General features: G+C 35.2%; 1 protein-coding gene across 1 annotated transcript; it reads left to right on the top strand.

Annotated features, from left to right (window-relative positions):
* Window positions 1-1,782: 1,782 nt before the first annotated feature.
* LOC145675323 (uncharacterized) lies at window positions 1,783-19,915 on the top strand. The gene is made up of 4 exons (XM_081745717.1): window positions 1,783-1,813; window positions 7,672-7,836; window positions 18,199-18,344; window positions 19,328-19,915. Exons 1-3 carry the CDS (start codon window positions 1,783-1,785, stop codon window positions 18,324-18,326), a joined length of 324 nt encoding a protein of 107 aa, XP_081601843.1. The 3' UTR covers window positions 18,327-18,344; window positions 19,328-19,915.
* Window positions 19,916-20,144: the final 229 nt, after the last annotated feature.

The raw sequence follows: 20,144 nt of genomic DNA, 5'->3' as shown, positions 1-20,144 counted from the left end.
CGAGGTCCAACGTTCGTCCTAAGCTGTTGCACACATTATTAAGGGATGTTAGGTCATAATACAATAGGAAATTATATAAATGCTGATATTTGCCTGTCAAGTTAAGAAAAGAAAATTACGTTCCATTTATTTGAGAACAGTTCATATCCCCCAGTATGAGAACAGTGCTGCCTACTTCACAATTGCCTTCAATAAATTGAAAGAAATAATCATATTGAGAGATACTGGAGTCCGGTTCAATATACACAACGCAAATGTAAACAGCCTTTTAATTAATTTTTACTTTCACAAGAATACCATCCATGTTCAGATCGGTATAGGTAACCTGAATCACTTCTATGTTCTTAAATGCCAGTAGCACGCCTCCCCCACGTGTTTTATTGCATGCACTATCCCTATCTTTCCGATAAACGGAATATCGAATATCAAAAAACTCATGATCAGAAAAACTGTTATTTAACCAAGTTTCTGTTAATGCTACTATGTCATAGTCATTTGATAAAATATTAGGATAAAACTCAGTCGCCTTCTTTCTAAGAGATCGCACATTCATATAGCACATACGTAAATGTTCTATTTTTTTACCACTTTCAAACACATTAGAGCATTCAGTTTTCAAAGTCTTACCTTGAGGGTCATTGAACGTTTCCTGTCAATTTCGAAAAGTCCCCTGAGGTCGTGCTCCTCCTCTTCTTCTTGTTTGTCGAAGGACAGGATATTCCTTTTCATTCACCCTTGCCGCTGCTGGTGTTTGTCCGACTGGAGCCCAAACAGAGGGAAGATTACCTTGCATTGTTGCCGACTCCTTCTCGTTAGCACTAGTTTCACTACCATACTGCGCTTTCGAAGACATCTGGTTGTTACTATTTTTCTTAAGATCTTCTAGCCGGAAAGGATTCCCATCGATGTACAGCTTATTATACTGAAGTCGTGCTTTCTGACCCCTCGACACTGCTTCGATCCGGTGAGTGTTAGTTCCTTCCTAATGGCACGAGTAGCATAGCAAAAGTCCTCTCCTATTCTGACAGGCGTTCCCTTGGCACGATAAGCACTTCTTAGTATTTCTTCCTTTCTTTTGTAATTCGCAAATTTCACTATTATGGGTCTATCCCTCCCCCTGCCCAATCTATGTGATCTTTCAATGTCCATCGGATTAAGTTCAATTTGCAGTTTCTCCTCAACGAATTCCCTTATCAATTCCTCTGTTTCCTCCCATCTGTCTTTCTCCCCTTCCGCAATATTGTAGAAAACAAGATTATTGCGGCGGGAGTGGTCCTCAAGCTTATCAATCAACTTCTTTGTCTCCTCCAACTGTCGCTTAAGTTCCTTATTTTCATTCTTGATAGCACTTAATTCACCAGTCAAGTTCTCTATTTTTTTTACCCAGGTCACAGATGGTTGAGCACAATGATATTATTTTACTGTCCATGTCCTCAAGCTTGGATAACACATCATCTATTGTAGCTGGTCCAGGATTCAGTTCCACCCCACCAATTACTAGCAACACAGCAATCACAATTGCCATGAAGTACATAGGAGACAAAGAATAAGACGCAGTATTGATGACCAAGACCCAGGGAGCGAATTGTTTGAATTTCATTTGTTGGGCTGAAAGTGATGAAATAAAATTAGTACTTTATAATTAAATATCAACCTGTATTTTTAAATTCATATTATGTATCTTCTTACGTGCAACTATATATACTGTAAAATACGTTTTAATTACCGAGAAAGAAAAATCAAAGTGGTACGGGTCCCGGAATAATAAGAACCTATTTTAGAATGAAAGTTGAAGGGTTGGAAAAGATCACAAGTATTCTCCTGTTTCCTCAACCCTTATCATTGTAGTTAAACGATTTCCTTTTGTCTCCGCCAAGAGACTCTTGCTACTGCCTTCTGAGAAGACGCCCTGCCGTCCAAGCAGGTGAGAACACTGACCTTGAAGAAAAATTTCGTCACATAGAACTAAAGAAAAAAAAATATAAATAAATAAATAAATCAATAAAAAATTAAAAAATAAAAATAAATTTCTCCCACGTCGGACATTGGTATCATTTATAAAAAGAAATAACCAAACCTCAAAAGTTGCATAGTAAAGATGCATATACAAATCCCCGCTTGATCTAGCTAGTGGTTAACATGTAAGACTTCGGTACACGTGGTCCGGGTTTAATTCCCAATGGGAGTGCATTTTGGTGTTCACCCAGTGTTGTGACCATAGTGCTTTCAAACGGATCGGGTCGGGTCAGTCGGGTCAGCTCGAGTCGGGTTATCGGGTCGGGGTGTATGATCGTGTCAGTCGGGTCAGCTCGGGTCGGGTCGTCGGGTAGGGTCAATCGGGTCAGCTCGGGTCGGGTTATTCGGGTAGGGTCAATTGGGTCAGCTCGGGTCGGGTCACTCGGGTCGGGTCAGTCGGGTCAGCTCGAGTCGTGTTGTCGGGTAAGGTCAATCAGGTCGGATCACGGTTCGGGTCAGTCGGGTCGGGTCAGTCAATTCGGGTCACGGGTCGGGTCGGGTCGGTCTTCAACCCGACCCGACCCGACCCGTTGAGAGCACTACCCGAAGCTTTCAAGCCAACAGATATACTCGGTGACAAACACGGTATGACTGAGTCTACGAAACATTGACACGCATATGCAAAGTATGTTTCAGGATTATTAATCCAAGGAGCATAATTTACAGTTATATTTTTCTCTCTTCTTACTATAATCATCTCTCTTGTTGTTATGGTTGTCAAAATATTACAATCAACTATAAATTGCAATGTATGTCAATCTATTAAGCGCTTGAGAATATTTTTTTTTTTTTTTTGAAAAGGAAACTTTCCTTTTTTTCATGACGTAGAACTTTAATCGAACGTATGCATGCTAAAACTCAAGTCGAAGATGATGGTTGACATCAAATTTTCATAACTACGAATCAGAGATGAAAGAAAGAAAGACTACATGGCAAGATGCAATCTAGAATTTTATATAATTGCCGCTAGAGAGGGGTGTTCGTTTAGAGGTCATCCGCCCTTTACCCCGAATTTCAGGTTTTGGGGACATAGAAACCTTAGGCTGAGCAAAGTCCAACATAAAAAATTGGAAGTCCTTACACCGAATAAATACGGATTTTGATCAGTTATAATCCATTTCCATTGGCCGTAAGGAGCTATAGGCCTATATTGCTCTCTTGTATACTTTTTGCCCAAGGATTAAAAAGGGCCTGCTTAACATTTGGTAATTGGGCATGAACAACTTCACAGTTTTAATTATCTGTGTGTTATCCGTATTTATTCGGTTGAAGGACCTCAAGCTTGTTTTGTTTAACTTTGCTTATCAAGAGACTTCTAAAACTTCCTTACTGAGCCCAAAATCTTAAATCCAGAGTGGGGATGGGGGCGGTTGCCCTCATGTCCCACTGACACCACTGTCCAGCGATTGTCACATGAAACTACCACACGCCATTTCGCATGGTTCGAGACAACGAGCTTGCTCATAACATCTATGAGGTCAAAAATGTTTCGGTAGCTTAAAAGGTTGTATCCCATCTTCCTATATTTTCGTCTAGTCTCATGTACCTTTTCACAATACACTACAGCGTCTGAGTTATGGTTTGCAAAGAGTCGAAATCTGTTCATTAATTTTCCGTCATACAGTCTATCTTACGAAAAGCTAGCAGCATTTCCTCGTTTAAGTATTTGCAGCAGTCAAGAATAACCTTCATTACTTCTCGATGATGATTTACAAGATCATTACTTTGCACCAAAACACTTGAATCAATTCGATTATCTGCTAACAATTGTATTCTTGCAATTTGATATTCGAAATACCATTTTTATATTTCTGTGACCTCTCTATCTCTAGAAGCATTTTTTAAAAAAAGAAATCCACCCTTTTTATCCCGTTGAAGATCATACGGTTTGATATCTTGGTGAGGCATAGCATGCAATGCACGCAGAAAGTCGCATCTTTAGATTTGCTATAGGCTAACCATTTTCGCTTTTTGGGTACAATAATGTAGTAATTGACTTGGTAACTAGATTTTACGTTTCTTTTTGTCTTTGCGTGAAAAGAGGCAATTTTATTTTTTTTTAAATTAAAACAATCCTCCACCCCAAAATTTTAATGACACTATTGAGGTCATGTTCCCCTCGTGCGAACATCCCTGACTGTAGATATTTCCGTTAATTTCCATTAAATCTTTCGCCGCCAGAAAAAATATATATTTCTTTAAAACAGCTGCCATATTCAAAGATTCTGAAGAATCATGATTTTAGCGCATGCTAAGTTTGATTTAGTTAATAACTAGCAGAATACCCGTTCTTCGCATGGGGAGAATAGTTTCAGTTTTGACATAAAAGGGCACCAAAATTATCACCAATCAACTTATGGACCCGAAAAACGATTAATTTGAAACTAATATCGGTAACTTACAATGAATTTTACCTGTCACCATCCGCCTTCAGGAGTAGTAGTGGCGTATGAATTAGAATTTAAAGGGCATTGCAAGTATCATTGTGCATCTTAGCGACCCCGAAAACTATAGATTGGACATTAATATTCGTCATATTCTTTGTATATCTCCTCCTCCCTCTGCCCCAACTTGCGGGGGTGAATTGGGATTTAAACGACGACGGAATTGTCACTGTTCATCTCAGCGATCCCGAAAACTATAGATTCGACACTAATATTGATTATTTACGATCATTTTTAAATAGCCCCAAGTCGTGTCTTCGAAGTTACATGATGAAAACCATCCCAGGCCCGAAACTAATTCATGTTGAAAATGTGATCAAGATCAGTCATTAACTTACAAACATAGTCACTTTCATTTGTATATAGGTTCCTATATACATTGCAGAATAGGTTAATAATTGCAAGAATTACGATTTTTTTGCAAAGTTCATAACTCCATGCAATTACGCATTTTGAAATTTATCACGCGATCTCACTGGCTAACAATTATATTTTCTAGAGGATGACGAAGAAAAAATGCATACAATTTGTCACTAAATATCTTATATGAGGGTTTCTGCAATAAAGTAGCGTTGTAAAGAAATGTTCATTATACCGATATAAAATGCACGTTATATTTAATAAATAGCTGCAATATATGCATGGAATTTTTTAAAGATGTTATTTGTAGATTTAATAAAGATGTAGATTTAATAATAATAATAATAATAATAATAATAATAATAATAATAATAATAATAATAATAATAATAATAATAATAATAATAATAATAATAATAATAATAGTGAATATCTACAATATATTATCATTATTCATACTTTATCTTATTTCTGACATAATACATAATACATAATTTTGTCCTCTTCAATCACAAGCCACTGTTGTGCTTATACGATAAATTTCTCCTCAATATCGTTCTGCCTACTTACTCAGTATACTACTAGACTAATATTCATTCACAACAATTCTTTGATTCAATACTTGATCCAATTTTGTTTGTATATACCCACACTCATGTCCAGTTCCATCTAAAGAAACTAGTATAAAACAATTTTGTTACCAAGCGTTATAGTAGTGTATGATTGAACTCCGGATATATGAAGACCCATAAAAATGCAAATTACATATGGGCCGTTAAAATTAGTAAAATATGCAGTGGGCCGCGGAAAACTTTGCATTTGAATCAAATTTACTGCAATCCCGAGAGAACAGTTCGCAAATGTAGCATAGATTGTGTCTTAAGTTACTCATACACAGACCATGACAATAGTCTAGGAGACAAAGTTTGTGTTTGTCTTGTATCGAAAAAGTATCGTAAAAATGGTGGTCTCTTCCCACACAGCAAGGAATATTTCCTCAATCAAAAGAAAATATTTTCCTTCGTTTCCAAAAGATTTTCCTTTTCTGTACATTTTCATGCTGGTTTCCCCAACGTATTCCGAATATTTCCCGAAAATATTTTCCCAAAAATGTTTGTTAAACATTTCAGAAATTACCTGGAGTACATTTTGAGAATGCTTGCCGGAAAGTAAATCCAGGAAAATATTCACAAAATATATTAGAAATATTGTTTTGGTTCTAATTTAATATATTTTCACTGTTGAGAAGGGAAATATTTTTGAAATTATACTAAAAATGTTTTCTATATGTGATACGGAAAACAATGAAACGAAATATACTCCACATATTTAAAAAAATGTTTTCTAATACGTCATTTGCAATATTTTCTATTTTTTACGAGAAAACGTATTAAATATATATTATAAAAACATTTAGAATATTTAAAAAAATCTTTCGTAATATAAGAAATATTTTTTAGAAATGTTTTGAAAAGGTTTACTTAATTTTTACAAAAGTATTTTGGTAATCTTCTTCTATAACTTAAATGAAACATTTTCGTATGATATTTTAGTATCATTTCCAGAATATTTTATCAAATTTTGAATATAAAACTTTAAAGCAGATAAAAGAAAACATTAAAAATGAATAGAAAAATGTTTTCCATTCTGTTTTGGAAAATATTTTGTGTCTTTAGTGAACAACATTTTCTGATATAGGTCTATTATAGAAACATTTTTACATTGTTTTCAGAATATACATAGAAACATTGATCTTAGAATATACATAGGTCTATTATAGAAACATTTTTACATTGTATCCCAAATATTTGCCGGAAATATTTTTTAAAATGTGTTTGGAGAACATTTAATGAAGTACAGGAAGCAGTGGCGTTAAATAAGCTTTCTGGGCTTAGCCCCACCGAAATTTGTTTTACTATATTAAAGTAAATGAAATATCCTGTACAATTTTCACATTTCCAGGAATAAAGTTAGCAAAAATTCCCTCCACGAAACAAAATCGTAAATACGCCACTGACAGGATGTGCATTTTTAGAACGTTAGTAGGAAAATAATGTAAGGAAAATTTTCACAAATTGTAATAGAAATATTGTGTTGAAGCAGTGGTAAAAGTGGATCTGAAAAGGTGGGGGGACGGTAGGTAGCGGATGACGTCACGCCGTTGCCCTTGACTATTTTGACCATTGTATTTTTTTAGGAACTGGGGAGACGCCGTACAAATTTTTTTCCAGGTGGGGGCGGCGTCCCCCCACACTTTTTACCTCTAGTTGAAAGAGAAAATGTTTTCGAAGTAACACTAAAAATGTTTTACATAGGGCCTACATGATGAAGAAAACAGAATAGGCCTGTGAACAGAATAAAAAGTTTTCCAACATGTCATATGCAATCTTTTCTATTCTTACAAGAAAACATATGAAATATAATTTTTAAAATATTTCGAATATTTTAAAAATAAATTCGTTCGTAATATGAGAAATATTTTTCAGATATATTTTTAAAACGCCTATTAATTTTGTATGGAAATGTTTTTGTTACCTTGTCCTGTGACTTAAATGAAATATTTTCATGCAATATTTTAGAATTATTTCCACAATATTTTATCGAATGTTGAATAAATTCTCTCACAAGAGTATCGTAGTAGCATTATTACCAATCATTATACTAATTATAGCAGCATCAAATAAATATATTTGTTAAAAATTTGAAATTTATAATATCCTGGTGGCATCGCACAGACTTTTATTTGCGATCGTAAAATAGCATCGCTACATCAACTGTCATGTGTTTCTCAAAAGTACCAGCATTCCTTGCGCGATATGTTGAATTTGAGTGTTGATCTGTCCCTGTGAAGTTGTGAACAAATTTACACGATCAGTTTATCTTAGTGGTCCGTATAAAGTGCACCAATACCGTCAAAATCATCAGTTTATAAACTGTCCAAAGGTAAAAGCAGGGGCAAGAAAGCAACAAGAAGAAGAAGAAGTTGTGACAACGCAAGAGCTTACAAGAAAAGTCGGTAAGTGGAACGATTACATAAAATAATTTAGCTTTATTGTCTGTAAAAGTTATGACAAATTTGTTTACAAATTAGTAAATTCATGTGGGAGGCTAGATTTCCATTTTTTATGTTTATACATAAAATACCGTGCAGGTTTCTTTTGGCTCACCATTCGAAATAATTGCTGAAAAATGAATTATTTTAATAATTTTCTTTTTACTGTCTCCTAAGTGATTTTCGATAGGCGATTTGAAATACGTCACATGGCATAGATGAAATTCAAAGGGAGCGTCAGATGTAATTGTCGAAAAATTACAGTTATTATTTTATGATTTGCGTATATATATACGGGGCCGGATATATCACGTAAAAACTACAGTACAAAAAATACAAATCAGCCTGTACTACGTGGCCACTAAAAAGCACCAATAGGCAGGGCTCTAGAACACAGGTCTCTCTTCCCATTTATCTGTAATATAGACAGAAATCAACGTGCCCTGCGGGGCTCTAACCCGCTTTCACTTGCTAACGCTCGCTCGGCAATACTATGTGAATTAAATATTTTACTTTGGTACAGAGAAAAAATCTATTAACCTATATGGGGACCTGTGTTCTAGAACCTTCCCGCAACAATACTATCTGAATCAGAGCAGGGCAAAGGTGGAGGACAGCAGGAGCGAGTGGATGCTTTCCAAAGGAAAAGGATGTGGGCAAGACTTTACTTTAGGCAAGGAAGTGGCAGTAAACAATTCATCTGAACCTGTTCCTGCAGTTAGTTACAGTTCTCAAGAAGGAAAGACAGAAAACAACGTGCCCTGCGGGGCTCTAACCCGCCTTCACTCGCTAACGCTCGCTCGGCGATTTGTACTTTATAATATTACTGCCTTGCCCAAAGTAAAGAGTTACCAGGCGTATATTACCATTTTAATGACAGGTTGTAATAATTCTGCGTGTAGTTATACTTCTGGCGTGCCACTCGAAATCTGTTTTTCTTTCAGAAGTAATGTTCCCGGGGCATTGCTAATACTATTCTAGTTATTATTATAAACGTATTGTTTTGGATGCTCCGGGGGGCACTGCCCTCCCAAAAACAGGTCTGGAAGAAACACTGCTCGAAATACTTAGTGAGATATAATTCTTTCGCCACTTTCTTTCTTCTTGTGTATTCAATGATTTTCGCCAAGCGAAGTATAAATTTTTCACTTGGCATAGATAAAATTCAAGGGGAACGTCAGAATTAATTGTCGGAAATTTACAATTCTTTTAGGATTTGCGTATTTATACTGAGTCCTGATGTGTGGATAAGAAGTACAGTACAAAAAATAGAAATCAATCTGTGTTAGTGGGCTTCTAAAAAGCACGAATACCATCTAACCGAGTCATGGAGGGTGAAGGCGGGGGCCCAAGGGGGTTCTTCCGAAGGGAGCAGGCACGTACTCTTCTATTTTGATCACGGGATAATGGCGCGTATATTACCATTTTAATGACGTATTCACGATTTCTTTTAGGGGACAGGTGCTTGGCTAACTGTTACTGGAGATGAAAAAATTCTGCAAGATAATTTATTTACTTTAATACAATTTCAATGGGCTTAAACCAGGAACCCCCTCTTAAATACACCACTGGGTTATAATAATTGTGGGGATCATTCGAGCAGACGTTTAGACCGAGAACAAAATTTATAGGTAAAATGTGAAGTATTTTTCGTGAAGGAATAAGAGTGTGAATGTAAGTTATTTCTGTCATTGCACAGCTTATTGAAATGGATTTTGAATGCAAATAGGGTAGGAGTAAGCGGCGGGAATTTCCGGTTCATACGTTAGTAGTGAACATCTGCGATGGCCGTAATGTGATTTTTTTTAAAATAAAGAATTGTGTAATAAAGAGAGAAGGATTATAAAGTTTCATGGTATGGTGAAGCGCGTAAAATCAACTGCGCAAAGTGTGGAAAAGATGTATTCACGAAGAAAAATTCAGAACAGAGGCAATAGCCCTACATACACTATTTTCAGTCGTAAAGGTGAGAAAGAAAGGGGGTATAACACACGTGTATTAGCTGTGAAAGGTTTTTTTTAAAGGATAGAAGTTAAGTGTTTTTGAAGATAAGAATAATTACAAATATTGTAAATGACCATCCTCTTATATGCGTACCCCCACCCCCCTGTCGCTGATGTGCCTGCTTCCAGCGCTGTCGCTCGGGCCCCCTGTTGTGTTTCTGCCCTGACTCGGTTAAATAGCGTTCTTACTTTTTACTGGCCACCTAGCACAAGTTGTTTCGATTTTCCTTTTAGAGCTTCTCATTTAATGCATAGGGGAGTACGGTTGCTTAGTGGTAGAGCGTTCACCTCCAGTGCTTGGAGTCCCTGGTTCGATGCCAGCTCGCGCGGTGTCGACTTTGTGGTGAACAAACGTGCTCGTGGGTTTTCTCGGGGTTCTCCTGTTTCCCCCCACTTTCTTCATTTCTCATTATCACCGTCTTCTTTAGCCTAAGAGGCGGGACGTTAAATTTAAGGATTTTTCATTTAGTGCATGTTCTGCAAAAAGAAACCGGAAGATGCAAGAAATGCGTCAAAATTTGATAAAACAGCCTGCTCGAGTATTGCCTAATTCTGCGTGCAGGTTTATACTATTGGCGTGCCGCTCGAAATATTTGTTGAAAAATTATAATTCTTTCGCTAATTTTGTTATTGTCTCTTAAGTGATTTGCGGCAGGCGAATGTAAATAGTTCACCTAGCATATATAAAATTCAAGGGGGCCATCAGACTAGATTTGCCGAAAAATTACAATTATTCTTGTATTGTATTGTATTCAGGGTTTGCCCAAGTGGGCCCAGCCCGGAAAAAAACACCGATTTTTTCGGGTTGGACCCACCTGGGTTTTTGAGATTTTCGTTAGTATATTATTGGTGCAATTAACGTGATCACGTTGGAAGTGATTATTATCAGATTTTGGACTTTCCTTGGGCACATTAACTGCTTTAACGTTAAGGTATACAACATCCAAAGTAAGACCTTTATAAAGTTCTTAATGCACTGAATGCATTTAAAAAAGCCGTACCTTAGATTGAGATAATTATAGAACAAATTCATTTATGGAATGTGCTTATATCCTATTTGAAGTAAAATATGCAATTTTGTCTTTAGAAAATACTTTCCGTGAATAGTGTGCTCGCTTACTTAGCGACGCCGAAGGACATTATCCTTCATACATCTGATGGGTTTAGTGCCATAGGTGCTGGTAGTACTAGTAAATATGTAGTGTATTGATAAAACTATTAGTATTATTTTTTATTATCTTTGATGGTAACACTGGTATTCTTCAGTAGAGTTTGGTTTTCCAACAACAGTTTAGTTTATTTATTTGTTGCTACTTTTCAAATAAACTTTCTGTAGAATCAACAGCAGCAATAGCGTAAAAAAATCGTGTCAAATTTAAGAATCTTAGTGCTCAGAATTTCGAAGAGTGCGTAACGCTTACTATTTCAAGTGCTGAATTCAAACTTTGTACTAGTGGAAGTTTCGATGTACAGTAAAGAAAGCATCGAAACTGAATACCGGTACTTCAACAATAAAACTATTTGAAAAAAATGAAATGAACTCTTTCAGTTTTATGTCCCACGGTTATGCCTGTTAGGCTAAAGGAGACCGTGATTATGAGAAATGAATAAAATTGTGGAATGAAGCAAGTGGGAGGAAACGGAAGAACCCGAGAAAACTCACGAGCACGGTGTTTATCCACCAAGAAGTCGACACGGCGCGAGCTGGAATCGAACCAGGGACCCCAAGCACCGGAGGTGAACGGTCTATCACTGAGCCACCGCGTCCCTAATAAATCTGTTTATTTTACGCTGTAAGATATTTAGTTTCATTTAAGACATATTGAAACATTTACTTTATGAAATTGAATTATACAGGGTGTTTCAAAACAACACCGACACAAAAAGTATAGACCAACCTGGGTGCACAATTGCTTCCTTTCGGACTTGTAGGCTGCTAAGAATATGAAAAGATGAACTTTAAAGGTCTATAGCGCCAAAACTATGGGACCTACCGTAGTCGTGTCGAGACTTCACTTAAAAACTGAGATGTGCACTCTCCAAAACTACACGTTTCAGAATCCTGCGGTACTCACGCAACAATTTTTATAGAGTTAGCCTTGCTACTGGCATATAATTTGGAGTACTGGCCAACTACCGCTTGTTCATGTTTTCGGCAGTGAACTTCAACAATAGAACCATTTATTTTACGCTAGAAAATATTTAATTTTATTTAAAACATTTTGAAACTTTTATTTTATAAAACATGAGTTATAGATTGATTTGTTTAAATTAAATTAATATATTTGTTTTCAATTAATATATTTGGCGAATGTCAGTGAGGGTATTAGGCTGATTCGTTCTATATTTGTTCGTTCGTCTGCCTGTACCACACGTACAACAGGGTTCCACTTTCCGTCTTTTAAGTTTAAATTTTCAGGGTACAAGTACGAGACAAACTAAATCTCTCATGTTCAGATTTTGGCGGCATACCAACCTAAAATTTCAAAATAGCGGGTATCCACGCCGCAATTTTCAGTTTTTCAAGTTGAAATTTTCAAAATAGAAGCACAAGACACTCTAAATTAACTGTATATATTTTGGCGGCGATCCAACGTAAAATTTCAAAATGAGTCATTTTTCAAAACAGCAGTGAATATAAAATTGTTGCAAGTTGTGACAATCATAATCTTGAAATATAAATCACATTTTAACACTTTTACCCTAAAGGCATTGGAATATTTTTTAAAAAAAACCTCAATTAAACCCGAAGAAAAAACAAACCCGAAAAACCCCATATGGGTTCAGGTGTGTTGGACTTTTTCAAAAAAGTCCGGGTTTTTCAAACACTGATTGTATTGTATTTATTTTCACACGTTTTCATACAAATTGTTCACAACGTGAACGTATGAGTTGGACACGTCACAAGAACATTGTATGTGTACATATTTATACATTTAAATCTACATCCAATAGTAAAATAGCGTCAATTTAAGTAAAAGAGGTATAATTTTTCATTATTCTAATTTACATACAACGATATAAAACAATATAACAGTTAATAAAGCATTACATTATACATATGCAAAAATATATATACACTTTAATCCTTATTTACTACAGACATTTTTAATATAAGTGATTATGGATTTGCGAGATATTCTCCTACAGAATAGAAGCAGTGCTCGAATAGTTAGTACTTGATTGCTTTATTGAAGCCGGATGTTTTGTTTTTTAAAGTGGAAGGAAGCTTGTTATAAATATTCACTGCCATAGGAAATGTACTATTCTTATGCACTTTTAAACGTGAAGACTACATTAAAATCCGACGCTTGTCTTGTATTATGCATATAAATATCTGAGTTCAACCAGAAATTGCTTGTTATACCTATCTATATATCTTTTTTTTACAAATTTTAGAAGTTCATATATATATATTATGACACAATTGGATTGTGTTGGGTTCGGTTCCGGTTCGGGGCAGCCATTCTTATGACCGGAAGAGTTTGATTCTTACCTGGTCCCATTCGGGATAAGCTAATTCACATACCCTTCTGAGTTCGAGTATTGTTCGATACGCCTTACCTGCGGTGGATTTCAGCAATTGGTGGAAAGAGGACATTCGCCGAACAGCTGACGACACTAAAATAAAACGTGTGCAAACCTCCCAGCAGGATCTCGAACCAATATGACACTCAATTGAGGTTGCGACTTCGGGCACCCACCGTCCTCGTCACGCCTGGTGACATCAACAAAATATTTACAAGTTGTTAGATGGAATATCCACCATTTCAGTAGTGACTTGTGTAGAGCACACAGTAAAAGTAATTGCAAACCAAACATGTACCATATGTAATTTTTATTCAATGAACACAAGTTGTATGTAATACTTACGTATACACTATTATTACATATTATAGTAAAATTTACTCAACGTAAATTAGCACATCATAAGCCCATAACGATGTTCATACGCAAATATTACGAAGAAATATTAGTGAATTATTGATTTCTTTCTTTCTTTGAAGAAAATAATCGATTGAGAATGCCGGCTGATACTTAAATTATACAATGCACAAACACTTAACACACGCTACTTATTCACAATAAATTTTGTTGCACTAAAAATTGGTGGCTTTGGGGGGGGTGACGTTGTTATTCCCACTGATGAAATGTTTTTATAGATGCTTGTTGATTGATCAATGGTCATCATTTAGGCTCCGTTTTAGTTTTCTTTCTCAACTGCGAATAAATTCAACTATTTGTTTCTTAAGGTTCCATGCTCACAAATCATTCCTTTTTACTATTTCGAACGTCAAGCGCTGTTTTTATACATCCTTTGGTTTTGCACTAATTTTACATTTTTATATTACTTCGACGTTAGTTTTGTATGTTACGTAACTAGATTTAAAATTTTCATAAAGATGGTTGACGAAACTTTTGATTTTTGGTGAACACGACGTATGCAGAACCATTCAGCTAACAGCCATTCTTGAGCACCCCCGCGCTTCTTACTGGGCGTCAGTAAGCTTGCGCCATACATAACAAAAAACATTTTAAAAATATCAATAGTAAATGTTTTTTTTATATAAAAGTATACATATTGAGAGGTGCTAAATGAGTTTACCATTAAAGCAAAATAATTGAAATGTTAAAAACAATAAAAGTAAGTCTCGATGATGATGGAATTCGACGAACCATGTTTTGCATCATTTTGACCATATTGCACCTCCTTTGTTCGGTGAACAGGAAGCACGAATCACCACTCACAGGATTGCCAACTTATAAAAAGATAAAACTAGAACACAGTTTGCGTCGACGAACAGTACATGGAGCCTCATTCCAATTCAACCAACAGTGACTGGGAAATTTAAAATGGAATGGGAGTGAGGGAGGCCACACGCTCACAATATAAACATGGAAGAGATAAGATTTCAATAAATTTAAATAGAGGTTTAAAAGAAGTTCGAGAAGAACTACAGTGCCAAGAATGAAAACCAACCAAAAGTCATACTAGTAGTGCTTCTCTTGTAAATATAAAATACAGCTTCTGCACAATGTGTAGGAATACGGCGCCGGTGGAAAATAGTTATCTTATACAGTTGTCTTTCATATGCACTTACGTATTTTATCCATCGTAAAGCATTTATAATTATTTTACACTTGTAACGCTTCACTTATAAACCTAAAATACATGTATATTACTTTGAATTTAATTCTATCGCCTGCAGAATTTTATTTTTTATAAATGTGTCTTTTCATGCATAGTTTTGAATTTTACCTGCATATCTTCCAAAATGTGGTACGCCGAAAGTAATCCAGCACCTAAAATTTAAAGGTCTGAGTGACGACTGACTGATCCTCGCACAAGACAAGCCGATTAATTTAAAAACTTGAAATTTCGACAGTACATAGGATTTGTGACGTATGGTAACACTAAGGAAGATTTTTTGGAAATTCTACGTGAAAGGGGGAATAAGGGGTGGGAAGTACTTTAATAAAGTGGCCATATCTCTGAATGTCTTAGGCTTACATGCTTGAAGTTTTATTTGGACTTCTCATTTAAAACAATTTGATACGTTTTAAGAGTTTTTTGATATTTTAGTAAAAATGGAAAGATAAGAGGGGAAAATGACAAACAGGGGATGGGTTTGCAATTATTATAATCAAATGTCGATATCCCGAAACATTTGAAGGTTAGGAACATGGAGTTTGGAATTCGGACTCATCATTTAACATAATTAGGCACGTATTTCAGTTTTTAATTATTATTATTATTATTATTATTTTGACACAACTTAGAATGGAAGAAATACGCGGATATGCGCGGATACGCGGAAAGGGTTGAAAAGCATTTTAATAAGATGGCCACATCTCCGAATCCCTTAAGCTTAGAAACTTGATGCTTTGTATTTAGGCTCCTCATTCAAAATAATTTGTACGTGTTTCACTGATTTTTGATATTTTAGTAAAAATCTTAAGAAAAGAGGGGCAAAGGAAAAAAGTTTTGGTTTGAAGGTTAGAAACATGAACTTCTAATTTAAAATAATTAGATAAAAAAATAAGCTTTCTTATTTAAATATATGTCCTAGAAGGGAAGAAGAAGGGTGCTGACGGCGATGGAGGTGGTAAAAAATATGAAATGAAATGAAAATGAAATCTTCCAGTTTAACGTCCCACGTTTTTGTCTATAAGCCTAAGGGAGATGGGTGGTAAAAGTTAGTAGTCACGTGTCCGAGAGTTTTTGAAAATTCCGTATATTAGAGTGAAAGAGGCTCAATTGTTGGTCCGACAGTGAAGCGAGTACGTTTAGAACTAGTTGAAATGTTTAGAAAGAACGTAGTTCATCTCTGCTGCATGGGGTCCTTGGTTCGATCCCAGCTAACGCCAAGCGGGCTTTGTGGTAGAAAAACCGTGTACGTGTTTTTTCTCTTGGCTGTCCCGTTTCCTCCCACATACTTTATTCCAGTATTTCATTCATTTCTCATCATCAGCGTCTCACCCTGGATGCATAAACGTGGGACGTTAAACTAAATGTTTCATTTCATCTTAATTTCCATGTACAATATCTGCTTCTTGAGTTATACATAATATTTTCAATCTGTGAACAATGCTAAACTAGTGTATTAATATAGGTTGCTGACATTATAGTACCTACAATTCTCCGCAGAATTTGATATTTATGAGTTCTGATAGAACAACTTCGTGTAGGCTTTGCTTTGGAAGTAATTTAGAAATACGTGACTTGTTAAACAATGCATGCTAGAAAGTATCTCTCATCCATGTTCGCGAATAGTTTGTTTTCTGCATTACTACTCCCTGAATACAGCGTGGGTGTAAAGTCAGTTCTTATTTGTAACAATGAATATTTCTAAAACTAAGCAACTTTTCACAGTTTTATTTTCATCGAATACATTATTAGAGTCCACCATTTGGTTATTAAGTTACATTTCAACGTATGCACCTGCATTTTCCACAACTTCTAAAATGTTAACAGTATCACACGCCAGCTAAGCTGATGCCAATTTCTAGGATAATCTAAATTAAAAATAAGTATTGACTTTATGACCACCGTGTATATTCTGAAACTGTTAAATTATTCCTCGTCTTCCTGTAGATTTCGTAATATTTTTTTATATATACGTTGCTTTCATCAATTTCTAATTTACAACGGCAGGGTTGGCTGGTTTAAACAGCTGTTTAAAAAAAACAACAGGTTTAAGCCAAAAAAGAAAAAAAGAACGAAAAATGCTTTAAATCGTGTGAACCTCATTGTGTGGTCTCCACATATCACACCATATGCATTATGTTTATCTACTTTTCATCTTTTAATCATGGGGTCCCGTGTTCAATTCTCGGTCGAACCACAACCCATCTTTCAAGTGTAAACCAAGTAGCGATTCGGTGTCCCTTTAAGCGAAAGTCTTCTCCGTGATAACTTTTGGTATTTCATAAGGATGTTAAGCCTAAACATGTGAAACGAAACCAAATTGTATATTTCTACTTGCCTGAATGCCTGTTGTTTTATAAAGAAGCCAAGGTTGCTTAAATATATTGATAGAAATTGGCAAAATGTATCAACTGCCTACGTAGCTTCCAACATCAGCTTGGATTCGACTTTGTTTTAATTTTGTTGAATGTTATCTACATAATAAATTTGTCATTTAATATGATACGTTGACCTTAAAATTTTACATACAAATACATTTAAACTAATAATAGGAGTTTCCCAATGGCTAAGGCGGGAGTTTCCTGATTTATATGTAATTCTGTATAATGTTTTTACTTCTGTAACTAATCTTTTTGTCCTTCTGAAATGACTTTTGACAATTATATTAACAACTAGGCCTATGTAAAGATCAGTATAACGTATTTTTATCAGGAGTCCTTCGTGAGTGAGTCGAAAATCTCACTTCTGACCAATTAGTCCCGGTTTCGTGTCGAAATGGACAATTTCTCTTGGATGTAAGCCGAGAAGCGGTTTGGATTCCCTTTCAGCATAACCTTGTTGTTGCATAATAACACCAAGACGAAACAAATTAATTTCTGTCCATATCTAATATAAATACAAAGAGTAAATTATTTAAACAAAAAAACTGTTTTTTTTTCAATAAAAACCATGGTTTTTGCCAACCCTGTACAACTGCTTGAAAATTAGTATGTAACCTTTCTTTTATTGGAAAAATAAAACGTCAGTGCAAATATTAATTTCGAGGATGCCCCAATTGCAACTGACTCGGTGAGACTGTCGTCTAAAATCAATATAATTTGTTTAAGGGCATCAGTTGTATGCTCTAAATTTCCATTACTATTACTTGAGTGCTTAATGTGTATTTCATTACAGGTCTAAGAAATGAAAAACTGGGAGGTCACAGCTTAGAAGCCATCACAAGAAACATCATGAAAAAGACAAGTGCAATAGCTGAGCAATTTAGTTGGCACGGTGCAAAAGGAAAGAGCTTTCCTCGTTAACCACTAACACAATAATAGGTAAGAAACTCTCCCTACTGTTCTTTAATCTCATTTTCAGAGTGGAATAAAAACATAAAGTTGTCATTTGAATAGGGATACACTATGTTTAAAATATTGTAAAAAAATAAAGAAAGAAAAAAGAAAAACATTATGGTGCCCTTTTTATTTTCTTCGCTTTAAATACTTACTATTGTGCCATGAATACTTCTCAGAACCATCTTCCTGTAAACTTTATTTCCCAAAAGCATATTCTGCAACCGCTGTTATAACATTTAATAGGCTTTGGAAATCCTTTATTTTAGCAAAATGTGCAATTTTCCTGTCCTCAAGTGACACGTTTCATTTAAGTGCCCGTGGAAGAGAGAACTGAATATGTATAAAAATATATTTCATCCTTTTACTGAATTCTTCTGTCATGTTGGTGGTTTTCTTGAGCATTTCATGTTTAATTCCTACATTATCAAAATTATTCATTTGTATAAGGCAAAGTAATATGTATGGCCAGCTCCGTGGCAAAGAAATCGAGCAAGGTAGCGGTCATCAAAGCCTTAGTAACCATCTCGGCATTCATCTTGTGCGACTGAGGGAAAAAGAATGATCGGGCCCAGATTTGAGATCGGAGCCTTCGGAATGAGACGCTAGTTCATCAACTCAAATGCTGCCACATGTTTTCAAATTATTATTATTTTTAATATTAGGTTTAATATTTATAAGATGCTATACTTTTTAAAAATAAAAGTGCGAAAACTTCAACATGTTACAACGTCCGTAATTAAGCTACAGTCTGAGGTATGTCACTTTCAGCTTTAGCTCTTGTCTTCCTTGCCTTTTACACTTTCTTCAGGATGTTACTTTTGTAACACATTATTGTCTTCACAACCTGCTGTAGGTCCTACACAAACATTTTAAATATTTTTGTAAGTTTAAGATGTAATAATGATCTCTAATCATTCCCTGCTGTTATTATGTTATTAAACACTGCCTATTATTTTTATTTTCAGAAACTGCAACACGAGAGAAACGTAACTAACGATGAGATCGCGTGGATTATTGGGATTTGGCTTCAACATGCCATACAGAGACGGACAAGAAGATCAGTTAAGAATTCCGCTGCAGTTCCACAAAACTTGAAGTGACAATTCCCAGCGTCGAAATTAGAATTAGTTGTGGTAATCAAAAGTGAGATTATACAGAAGCAAATGAGTATTTCTGGTTATTCAGCAATGTGATATTTCTTGAAAGTAGCAAGAACCCACACAGCAAGGAATATTTCCTCAATCAAAAGAAAATATTTTCCTTGGTTTCCAAAAGGTTTTCTTTCTCTGGAGATTTCCATCCTGGTTCCCCCAATGTATTCCGAACCTTTCCCGAAAATATTTTCCCAAAAATGTTTGTAAAACATTTCATAAATTATCGGGAGTACATTTTGAGAATGCTTGCCGGAAAGTAAATCCAAAAAATATTCACAAAATATATTACAAATATTGTTTTGGATATAATTTAATATGTTTTCACTGTTGAGAAGGGAAATATTTTCGAAATGATACTAAAAATGTTTTCCATATATGATACGGAAAGCAATCAAACGAAATATATTCCACATATTTAAAAAATGTTTTCTAATACGTTATTTGTAATATTTTCTATTTTTACGAGAAAACGTATTATATATATTTTTTTAAAAACATTTAGAATATTTTAAAAATAAATTATTTCGTAATATAAGAAATATTTTTCAGAAATGTTTTAAAAAGGTTTACTTAATTTTTACAAAAGTATCTTGGTAATCTTCTCCTACAACTTAAATTAAATATTTTC

This window comes from Thermobia domestica, chromosome 18 (genome assembly GCF_964235325.1).
Source record: "Thermobia domestica chromosome 18, izTheDome1.hap1.1, whole genome shotgun sequence".
Taxonomy (NCBI): domain Eukaryota; kingdom Metazoa; phylum Arthropoda; class Insecta; order Zygentoma; family Lepismatidae; genus Thermobia; species Thermobia domestica.
Note: the sequence above shows the minus strand (reverse complement) of the source record. Positions and strands in the feature narration are given on the sequence as shown.